At 38.8% G+C, this 12547-nt stretch overlaps 1 protein-coding gene across 1 annotated transcript in view; it reads right to left on the minus strand.

The window, feature by feature from the left end:
* The window catches only part of ADGRB3 (adhesion G protein-coupled receptor B3), a gene marked incomplete at its 5' end in the record, with an annotated part of 705309 nt that overhangs the window by 26479 nt on the left and 666283 nt on the right, over positions 1–12547 (minus strand). Inside the window, 2 exons of the mRNA XM_079781368.1 lie at positions 3995–4034; positions 6621–6716. Of these exons, the coding sequence (XP_079637494.1) occupies positions 3995–4034; positions 6621–6716 (136 nt within the window). The remainder of the gene's footprint in view (positions 1–3994; positions 4035–6620; positions 6717–12547) is intronic.

Genomic DNA, 12547 nt, shown 5'->3' on the forward strand with positions numbered 1-12547 from the left:
AGGGTTTTATAACATTATGGATATATTTCACATAAATATGGCTATTTTTGTAAGGGCTTTTAAAGTTGTAATCATTAAAACACTTCTTTAAAGAGGTAGTAATCAATAAGAATTCATCCTACAGCATCAGAAATCCCTCCAACAATTATTCATGTTGAAAGTTAACGAGCATTGTGGTCAAGGTAGATGCAGGATTCAAAAGTATTTATCATCTTCAGTTCCATGTAGGAAAAGGAATTCTTTTTACAAGATCAATCCATATGCTAGAATGCCCTTCAGGGGGTACTAAAATTGCTGAGTTTAAGCAAGCAAACAAACTGTCTGAGCTTCCAAAACCTCCATTTCATTTTAAACCTGAAAAATAACAACCTAGAAAAAAATTATAAATGCATGATAACTTACAGTAAGAGAGGGAAGAAAATGAATACATAAAGCAAACCAAACACTCAATGAAAGAATTATTTATTAAACTATATTTTCATGTTTCCTTCCTCTACAAAAAGAAAGCCATATTTTATGCACAGTAGAGGCAGAATAACTCAAAGCATGCTTAGTTGTGAAAAACTTTCAGTCCTGAAGAATGAAAGTCTGAAGAAATATTCTTGGTAATTTGGGTCTTGAAAGCACACAGAACAGCACTGTGTGCGAGTTGGCTCAGTGTGTACACCTAATGCTGCCCTATCTACAAAACAGAGCATCGCCACTGAAAATGTCATTTGGCAGAGATAACCGTAAAGTATTTGGCTTATTGTCTCTGCTTGAGAGGTTTCATGTATATTGTTATCAAATAGCATGATAATCATTGTGCACTAAAGCAGAGGTTGAAAAATAGATTATGAATGTGCTTCTCTATTACAAAGAAAAGAAGCCTTCAAAATTATTTCAAAACATGCATCATTCATGTAATGTCTTTTATTTTTAAAGATACTGTATTTAATTATTACATTAGGTCTCTTTATTTTAGACACAAAAAATCATGTGACATCTACATGTTTTTTATTAAACCCACAATTTGGTTGTGACTTTTGTATTAGAATAATTTAGTTTAAAAGAATTATTTCCACACCTCTTAAAATAATAGACTGGTAATAAATTGTGGTTGCTAGCAACAATTTACATGAAAATACTAAAGGGCAAAGTACATTAAATTAATAGACTTAATGATATTTTAAATAAAATACTTTTAAAAGTCTTCTTATTCATGGAAGAATACTTTTTAACCCTTAAATGTATATAAAATTTAATCCAAAATTTATAGCAGTAAAAGTTAAAGGCTAATTATAAGAACCTCAAAATTTATAGCAGTAAAATTTAAAGGCTAATTATAAGAACCTATGTTGCATTAAGAACATACAAATGCTATACTTTTATGAATATATTATAAAGGAAATCTTAGTACTGAATATTGATTTTATAATGTGCATTTGTATAAGATCCATTTATTTAGTTTTATATAACTAATATGATTTATAGTTATAGTCAGAACATTTTTATTAAATGGCATAGCCATCTTTATTGAAAATGTATGTATCTTACATATTTGGGGAAAGACAACTCTTCTCATAAGGTAGTGTCTACTCTATATAAAATAAATGTCAGCCTCTTAGAATTGCTTAAAATGGATATCCAAAATTTGATTATACAACATAAAAAATCCACACCACCTACAAACATGATTTTGAAGTGATGGACTTTTTAAATTATTCAAGGTGTAAAAGGCAAACAAACCAAAACACGCCTGAATATCTTACACAATCAGATATATAATCCACCCTTTGGGAAAGTGAATTTCAATTAAACTTAGAGGAAGATTATTCAGAGTCTATGCATTGAGACTTTAAAACCAAATATACCTCAACATGGACAGAAAAACTCAAAGGCAAATTCCTGATGAGCTTATATAAAATGGGCACAGGCAGAAAATGGAAACATTCAAAACAATCTTTTCAAATAAAATAATGGTATTGGGAATACTAAACCTCAGAATGCAGTGAATTCTGGGGAAAAAAACAACAGGTAATATAACAAAAGAGAACAAATGAATACTTAAGAAATGAGATCAAAGCTTGGGTTAAAATAGTGGTTGTCTATGTTAGTTTGAATGCATCAGAATTACCTGGCTGGCAAGTAAAAACACTGATTACTTCACACAGTAAGTCTAGGGTAGGGCTTGAAAGTTTCCATTTCTAACAAGTTCCCAGGTAACATTAACACTTTTCGTCTGGGGACCACACTTTGACAACCACTGGTTTAATGTTAATAGCTGGTAAAGGAATACAAAACTGCTCCTATTTTGCTTCTCTAACAAGGAGGGCTGTAAAGAATACACCAAAAGAAGTACAAAGGAAACTAAATTGAAGATAGGTAAATAGGAATTAAATAAATTCAGGCTTCCAGATCCAGACAAACCATACTCCTCCACCTTGGAACACAGATGTGAAACCTGGCACCATGGCTAGTGATCTTTGAAACATTATGGAAAATGGATGAAGCAAGGGAAAATGTTTTATCAATTTTCCAGAGGGAAATGGTAAATTTTAGAAATCAACTACTGTGTCTTAGGAATATTTTGTTAGATATTAAACAGAATAGCGTGATTCCTGATAGCCCACACAGGTCCACTATGGGTTACCGAATAATAACAGTTATTCTGTGATTTGCTATGACGATACTCAGGAGTGAGACTAATCTCTCATATTCTTGTGATTATGACAACTCTGTGATCTCAGACTCTGCATAGATGGTTGAAAGTTATAAGCTGAATCTGAAAACTACACTTAGATGTAGTCTGCATGTGGTGGGTGGGAGGTGCCTTACTGAACATAGCAGGGTTCTACACTTGGTCTCATTTCCTTTATTGACAGTTTAGATGAAGATTTAGAAGGTATTCTAAATGGCCAAACAATTTCAAATGAATAGAATGCTAATCTGAAACTGGTGAGATGATAGCAAATAGAGATAAATGCAAAGGACAGATTTTTTACGTAACCTTAGACTCGGAACACTCTGACAGCCACTAGAAAGAGTTTTGGGCATTTTAGATGACAACTAGGTGATACTAATATAGTACCAGCTGCTATGTAATCAGATGCAAATGTAGATAGCATTAGTAAAGAGCCACCTGTGATAAATTCTGGATACATATGTATATACTTGGGCACCATAATTTAAAATTAACAAATTGGGGGTTACCAGGCACACCATGCCTGCCTGGGAAGATGCTCTGAGGAAGGGATATGGAACCATGGTTTGTTTAGCCTGGAGAAAAATGACTTAGATTGGGCTAAATGATATTTGCTCTCAAATATTGGGATATTTTGATGAAGTAGCTATCCACTCTTGTTCTAGAGGCAACAATAAAGCTAATGAATAAAAGGTAAAGTCAGGTATAAATTTTTTCCCAATACAAAGGAACATTTCAACAACTGGAGTCATCCAAAAAGTAAAATGTGGATTCCTTTACTACCCTTGAGTCATCTACTCTTGGTGAGAGTTTAGCCACAGGCAGAGACAACCATCACAGACAGCGTCAATGAGACACCAGTACCAGGGCAGGGTGTGCTGCATGGTTTCTCTTGTTCCCTCCAGAAATAGAACAACAATTGCTATGATACACATACACACGGGGTCATTTCATCCTTACAACAAACACCCACATTCCATAGGTGATGAAATAGACATAGAGAGACTAGATTGGCCTGACAACCAGTAATGGAATGGGAGGGCTTACATCTTCAAGTCAATGCTTTTCTGCTGTCACGGTGCTCCCAATTAACTATTTCTAGTTTCTCTCATTCCCTCCCCACCCCCATTGTGCTATTACAATACAATATTTCTATTTGAAGGACTTTATTTATGAGTAGAACTCTGAATATTCTCTTCTATTCACCACACAAATGTGATACACAAATCACAGCATTTTCTTCAAAATAAAAAATCCATGAAAATGATTTAATATCTCTAATGATTAGTTTCAAAATCCAAATATTCTTACCTGACCGACAAGCAATGTCTACATCCTTTTCAAAGTCTGTCTGTAACAAAAAATAATGAGGCATAGAATCATCATTTAATAAAGACCTCAAATAACTTCTACTAATCAGATTATCTGAAGTGTACAGATATCTGACTAGGCAGTACCAGGTTATTGTTTAGTACAAAGGAATTTTCTCAAGGAATAATCAAATTGTTTTCAAGAGTATTTCCTAGAGACCAAATGTTCAATAAAATCAATGGAAACATGCCATACAATTTTGAGAAAGCAATACAATACCCATTGTCATCTTCAAGGATAGAATTGTAAGGCAATTCCTTAAACTATAATAAAAGATTAAAATATGCACTATTATGAATACACTTTAATGAATGTCTTTGTTATTTGTATGTTTTGAGCATTCACTTTGTATATATTGTTTGAAGTGTTGTATCTTATAGCACAGCTCTGTCAAACCCTTAATAGTCAAATCAGTCTCTTCTAATCCATTTTCACTGAAATGTGGCAAAAGGCTTTTAGGCTTAGGAATTAAAATTGAAGAGGAAGCAATACTAATCTGGCCTACAAGATGCTAGAGGATACTTCCATCCTCATATTTTCCCCAAACTTTTATTTTAAACTAGAGGCCCGGTGCACGAATTTGTGCACAGGTAAGGTCCCTTGGGGGGAGGGACTGCAGGAGGTTGGCCAGCCCAGGAGGTTGCTGTGGGAGTGCACTGACCACCAGGGGGCAGCTCCTGTGTTGAGCATCTGCCCACTGGTGGTCAGTGCACGTCATAGCGACTGGTTGACTGGTCATTTGGTCATTATGGTCACTTAGGCTTTTACATAGATAGGCTAGAGGCCCGGTGCATGAATTCATGCATGGGTGGGGTCCCTCAGCCTGGCCGGCAATCTGGGCTGATTGGGGTCATCTGGCCCAGTCCCGATCAGGGCCATGGGTGCAGGCTGGCTGGGGGAAGGGACCGCAGGAGGTTGGCCAGCTGTGGGAAGTTGAATGTGGGAACCTAGACCTGCAGTCGGACATCCCTCTCACAATCCTGGACCACTGGCTTGTAATCACCCCTAAATGCCCCCCTGCCAGCCTGGTTGCCCCTAACTGCCCCTGCTGCCAGCCAGGTCTCCCCCAACTGCCCCCCACCCAGCTAGCCTAGTCACCCCTCACTGCCCCCCCTGCCAGCCTAATCACTCCCAACTGCTCCCCCTGCCCGCCTGATTGCCACAACTACACCCCCCTACCAGCCTGGTAGTCCCCAACTGACCCCCCCCCCCCCCCCGCCAGCCTGGTCACCCCACGCAGCCTGCTTGTTCAGTCGTTTGGTCGTCCCTCAGGCTGGCCCTAGGCGGCTTGGCAGCTGACATCCAAGGCTTGCCTGCACCTTGGGCCAGCCCTGGGTGGATAAGGGGCTGAGGGGACTGGGTGCCATCTTGTGGCTGTGGGTGCCGCCATCTTTGAGGGCGTGGCAGGTAAATTAGCATATTCCCTCCTTATTGGCTGTGGGCACCACCATCTTTGTGAGGGTGTGATGGTCAATTGCATATTCCTTCTTTATTAGATAGGATAATGTAGTTCATTTTTGTAATGGTAAAAATAAATTAGACCATCTTATCCAATATTTTAAATTCAAGATATTAGTATTTTATTTTTAATAAGGAATTAATTATTCCTTCTCAAGCTTTACTTAAATGTTACTAGTATATTTTTTACTATTTTTATGTTGCCTAATAAAAAAGGTTAATAAATCAAATATAAGAACTATATGATTTCATTCATATGTGGGATATAAAACAAAAAAGCAACAAGCTCATAGATACAGACAACATTCTGGTGGTTACCAGAGGGGAATGGGGAGTGAGGAGAGGACACAGAGGGGAACAAGTATATGGTGATGGAAGAAGACTAGATTTTGGATGATGAACACACAATGAAATATACATGCTGTATTATAACGTTGTACACTTGAAACTTCTATAATGCTATTAATCAATGTTGCCCCAGTAAAGGTAATTTATATATTGTAAAAATATATATTGTAAAATAATTTTTGATTTTAATGACATAGTTTAAAAGTTATCTCATTTCTAAAGTGGTTATGCCTAAAGTACCCTTAATCCCAACAACAGTCAGAGCTCATGTCCAGTAACTGACTGTTACTGGAAGCATGGCTACCCTTTGTTTAGGGAAGTAGTTCTCATATGAGGCTGCACATTGGAACCACCAGCATCTGGGTCCAAACCCAGAGATTCTGATCTCATTAGTCTGGAGTATGGATTCCAATGGATTCTAATGTGCAACCAAGGCTGAGAGCCACAACTTTAAGACTAGAAGTGCAGGACCATAGTTCTGACCTGAAACAAAGATGATCCTTTGGACAAATTGTTATCCCTAATTCTGTGCAAGGATGAAAATACTCTCTGGTGTTTCATAGAAGCCTCACACTCAATACACCACTTGGTCAGTAACGGATGCTGGACTCCCAAGCTATCCAGACTTCCACATCTGATAATGAACTAAAGCCAAAGTCACTCAAAATGTGACGTTGATGCTATTTTACTAATAAGAGTATTTTTTTACTTCCTAGAAATCATGAATCAATCAACAATCAGAGGGAAAATAAAAGCTCACCATGATTTGTGCATGCCCATTAGGAAAAGAACTTGAAGAATCAGCATTGATTGGATCCTGACAGTTTCTCAATCGGCATCTAAATGCATCCTGAACCTGTGGGGGGAAAATGACAGACATTAATTTTCTTCTCTCTCAGAAATGACCAGATAATTTTTACATTGGCAATCAACTGAGAAAGCAGTTATCATTGTTTTTATATGACACCCAATTTGTTTAATTCCTAATACAAATAGTGATGTACCTCAACTTTGCTTTCTGCCAAGGAAATTTACCACTTGCAATAATCTTTAGAGGGAAGTGTTGGGAACTTCTCAGCTATCAAAATGGCTGTGTCTGGCTCAACACCAGTAATTCTCACCCGAGGGCAGATTTATTTCCACTGTTACAAACAATATGTGTGGTTTTCAAGGGGGATTTACTATTTGGTATGGCATAATCTTTATAATATCTCTAAACATTGTGAAAAATGAGATTACTCAGTGATCTTTTGACAAATTGATTTGGGATTTTCCTTTTATGTCTCATGTAAGGGATCCTATTGGTGAGACTATTTCTTGTCTCCCTTCAAATATTATATGCCCTGATTGAAAAATAAAACACAGTAAGACAGAGAGATAACAAAAACAGATCTATTTCTGGTTATCTTTAGAGGGCGGGGGGGGGGGGGGGGGCGCATTTGGTGAAGCCAAACTTCCATAATATCCATTCACAATTGGATTCTGAGTAAAGAACAAACATATCACAAGGAAATTTGAAGAACATACCTTTCATTAAACACATGAATAGATGAATAAGAAACACGGTACCCATAGTTATTCCGATCACATGATGCCTCCGCATCAGCGTGACCTTTCCACTGCCTGTGGCTCATTAGGCTCCTAACAAGCTGTTGATAGACATTATCACAAGTAGCTTCTCATCCCAGTCAATGGCAGTCATTTTACTAATATTTTGTTTTCCTGGTTTCACATTAATTATTGACATTCCTCTAGTTTATTGTAACCTGTTTTATTGTATTCAAAAACAAAGCATGGATGCAGTGGCATGTTCCCTATTTTGCTAGAGCACCACTGTAGAGACTGCCAAGGTAAAACACATAATGATCTTCACTTGTGAAAAGTGCTGATATAAAATATCCTGCCACTGTTGTGTTGCGAGATGTTCATAGTGTATGTGTTGGGCAGGAAAGATTGGAGCCTGCTGTTTTCAGCTCCTCTCACCTGTATCATAAGTCACTGGCAGTCTCTTTCCTAAACTGCAAGATTTGAAAAGTGATATGGAGTTTAGTCACCAGCATAGAGTATTGGATAACCAGGTCATCATGAGACCTTCGTCCACTTGTATTTCTCCACCTCAGACTTCCACCTCAGACTTCCGCGATGAGACCACGATAGGGTGTATTAAGGAAGTGGGGTATGGACTCAGTGCTCTCCGACCTCTTTCCGATCTTTGATTCTAATGTTTCTAAATCTGGGGTTTCTTGGGGGCGGTTGCCTAATATGAGACATATTAAAATCAAAAATTGGTAATGAGTCTAGTGTTTACCCGATGATCACTGTTTCTCTTATGCAGAAATTGGCATTAGGGAAACCACTAAGGAAGTATATATGTTTTTAGAAAAAAATATTAAGAACCAATGTCAAAAAATAGGTCCCTGCTAATTTTTTGTTTGTGCCCTGAGACACTGTTAAAGCAAATATATAAAGGAAGAAAATGTTGCCTTTTAAGAGCTGCCACATGAAGATTTTTTTTCAAATCTATTTCTGAATACTTGCATATGTCCTCCTATATAATAAAAGGCTAATATGCAAATCAATCAAACGGTGGAATGACAGGTCGCTGTGACGTGCACTGACCACCAGGGGGCAGATGCTCAACGCAGGAGCTGCCCCCTGGTGGTCAGTGCACTCCCACAGGAGGAGCACTGCTCAGCCAGAAGCCGGGCTCACAGCTGGCGCAGCGGCGGTGGCGGGAGCCTCTCCCACCTCTGTGCAGTGCTAAGCCGTCAGTCAGACATCCCCTGAAGGATCCCGGACTGTGAGAGGGCACAGGCTAGGCTGAGGGACCCCGCCCAGTACACGAATTTTGTGTACTAGGCCTCTAGTAAAATATAAAGGTAGCACTTGGTAATACCAGGTGGTACTTGGTAATACCAAACATTACTTTAACTGGGGCTCACTAACCACTCTTATTTTCAGACCTTCAGAGTGTAGCTGTCAGGATATTTTTGTCTCACAATGAAATATGCAAAAGCAACTTCTATAAGTTTCTCTCTAAAATCAACTATCTGATAGCTTGAAGTAAATATAAAATTTAAAAAAATCCAATTCTTTTTCATAATACACACAAACACAAAATCAGTTCCTAAAAATCCCAAACTCCCAAATATGATAATGGATTAAGGGCATTTCTACATGGGGGAATGATGTCAACTCCATGAATCAGTCAATGTTATTCAGAAGAAATCTAAAACAGAAAAGCATAAAAACCCTCTAGTAAATTCAAGGTCATTTTAATCCTATATAATAAAAGGCTAATATGCAAATCGACCAAACAGCAGAACTACCGGTCGCTATGATGTGAACTGACCACCAGGCAGCAGATGCTCAATGCAGGAGCTGCCCCCTGATGGCCAGTGCACTCTCACAGGGGGAGCGCTGCTCAGCCAGAAGCCCTGAGCCGGGCTCACAGCTGGAGAGTGCAGTGGTGGTGGTGGGAGCCTCTCCCGCCTCTGCGGTAGCGCTAAGGATGTCTGACTGATGGCTTAGACCTGCTACCCACGGGGAGCAGGCCTAAGCCATCAGCCGGACATCCCCCAAGGGCTCCCGGACTGCGAGAGGGTGCAGGCTGGGCTGAGGGACCAGCCCCCCTACCCCCCCGAGTGCACATATTTCATGCACCAGGCTTCTAGTGGTCATATAAATGCCAACATTTAAGTGTTAGTTTTTCTGGCATTTTTAGTGTCTCTGTTATTTCTAATTCAGAAATATTTGTAGGAAAAAATTCCACTTATACCAAATACTCCATTTGATATATTTTTAAAATCTTAAAACTACATTCAGGTAATCTAGATGAATTGGCCTTAAATATTTGTCCAACACTGTCAGGGAAGAATGATTAGACTAGGTTTCACACTGCTATTTCCTCACCACAGAAAGGGTGTTTCAGGCATGACAACACCTGGAAAGTGCATCTGCAGCTATTTGGGAGCATTTTGATAATTAATTGACTTTCCTGTCAGGTAAACAGAGGGACATCTTTGGTGAGTCAATGTGAGTTGTACTAATGGAGAACAACTGAAAGTTTTTAAAAAGCAAGTCTACTAGAACCTTTTTTTCAGACGAGAAAGCACAGAAAACAAATAAGCAAAGACATGTCTAGATCTGACTTTCCCATCCTAAAATTAAAATCTTCAGGACCAAGACTCATATTTACAATGCTGGACAATAATAGTCTTGATGTCTTCCTTGCATTGTGATTAAGATTAAAGAAAAATAATCATTAGAAGATTCAAATATTTATTATTTAAGCTGCAAGTATCTGTGGAAAGCAAGTCACTTTTTCAGGTAACTTTTAAAATTTATTTTTAGATTTTAAACTCATAACTCAGAGTTCTTGCAATAGCATTGCTTTTTAAACTTAGACTAGTAAATACAATTTTTAAATAGACTTGTCTAGAAGAATTATTTAACATAAATTATGGCACAGTTAAAATCTAGAGTTCAAAATTTCCCCCCTTTATGAAACTCTGCACTTAGGTCTTTCACCTTAGTTGCCAGCCAGAGGATTAAAAAGTCTCAGGGGAGTAGTAAAGAACAAATATGTAAATAGCCTTAAAATATTTAGGGGAATTTAAGGAACTGATGTTGTGAAATGAAAACAAAACAGAGGCCTAAAACACCCTCAAAAATAAGGTGAGGTGAAAAGAGTAAGCTATCAAAGTTGTCTTGTGCAAGTATCCAACCTGAGCACCACCCAAGTTATCCTACTTCCAGCTGCTAAAAATTCCCCAAAAAGCTGTCAACCCCTGTATAGGAGATGGATTCCTGGATGAGACAGGAGTCAAAGAGGTTTGCAGGGCGTGTCTCGCTCCTCTCTCCCCCATGGGGTGAGCTATTCCGTTCAGCTCCGCAGCAGCAAGCCCAGGGCTTCTCGGTGGCCCTCACTCTGAGGCAGCTTGGCAGTGTCACTGTGACAGCCGGTGCCAGATTTAGAGGTGGTGGGAAGAGCATGGAGTGCTGCTTGGCAGCCTCGCCGTTTAGAGAAACATCACACGAAAGTGCTGCACGGTTGGAAATGGTTCCATATTTAGCACGGAGTAGCTCAGACCCCAAATCTTCACCTTTTAACAAGACAGTTTTGCCTCCAGTTATTTTGAGGATCATTTTAAGCCAAGGAAAGAAAGAAAGTTACGTTCTTGAAATAATTTGAGATTGCTAATGGAGGGAAACAGAGTTTCTTACGTGTTGTGTAATTCCCCTCCCCTGGATCTAATGTCCACTATTGTTTCTCTGGAATCATATTTGAATCAATGACTTGGTTTTTTGTCATCACATTAAATTTCACGTAGATTGCTATAGATCCATTAGCTATAGATTGAGGGAACAATATGGACTTCAGTCCCAAATTTCAGTCTAATAGAAATATTAGAATCCTTTAACACCTAGAGGATCTTTCACTTAATCTCAAAATTGTAGCTCTTTTTGTATCAGTTTTGGGGGTCAAGGTGGCATTTCATATGCATGATCTGAAAGATATAACAACATTTGGCTAGCATGCAAGTGAGGAAAGAGGAAAAGAGATGTTACCCGCCAGACACTACTTCCCCTGCCTTCACAGATGATGTCTCATTGTAGCCTCATGCCATTCACTTCGAGCAAAAAATAAACACTTAACTGATAACCTCTTATTTCTTACATTTATTTTAAACCTTTATTCCGGACATATGCAACTTCCTGCCATTAGTTTAATAATGTTGCAAGGCAGGACCTAGGGGTCTGAAAGGAAAGGGAGGTGGGATTTGCCTCTCCCTATGGCCAGGTACTCAGAGCAAGCCACGGTGGGATGCGGCCTGGCAGACCTGCCCGAGTCTGCCCATCTCTGCCATGAACTCCGTGTCTCAGTTTGTTCACTGATGCCCCTTTACTCATCTGATTATATGCTCGTGTTGAGCTCCTAAATCTCTGTACAGATTTAGAGAAACCAAACGTGCAGATTAAGACTGATCCAAATTTTCATGATACAGTTGCCACATGCTCAAAGCAGGAAAACCCAGACTGGAAGGAGAGGAAGAATTTATTTTCCCCTGCCTAAGACATGGGATGACTACTGCACGAAGGGAGCTTGGTGATTTCTTGGGAAAGTAAACAGGAGCATAAGCATAGCAGTCTTGTGTATGTCATGTCTGTGTTCCTAATTAATGGCAGTCTTTGTGCTCCCTACATTGTTCTGATAAAATCTAGCTTTATTGTGGTAACTTTAGCCATTCTCCCATTTCCAGATGCACACCCTATTTTATTAAAAAATAAAACAAAATCTTTAAATTAGTATTTCTTTTTGACCCTTCAGTTCAGCCTGGAAAAAAACAAAACAAAAAAAAAAAACAGCTCCTAGCAACCCAGTCCATTCCCTTTAAATCCTTGTCCATACACAACTTTCTTCTGAGAAAGTTAAAAATGTTAGGATGAAGACCATAACCCTCCCACCTCTCACTCTTTAGAATCTATTGAACTTTCTTCATGACATCACTCACAGTGGCCTCTCACCATGGCAACTAAACACCCCAAACACGAAAGCTCTAAAACATCACTTAATCAATACTCAAATGTCATCAGTATTGTCTTTCTCTTAGTGCTGCAGGCAGAGCCACTTAAAAAAAATCACTCTGTGTCCAGGATCATATATATCTCCTGCTTTATGCCTTC

This window comes from Cnephaeus nilssonii (genome assembly GCF_951640355.1).
Source record: "Cnephaeus nilssonii genome assembly, chromosome: 9".
NCBI classification, from domain to species: Eukaryota; Metazoa; Chordata; class Mammalia; order Chiroptera; family Vespertilionidae; genus Cnephaeus; species Cnephaeus nilssonii.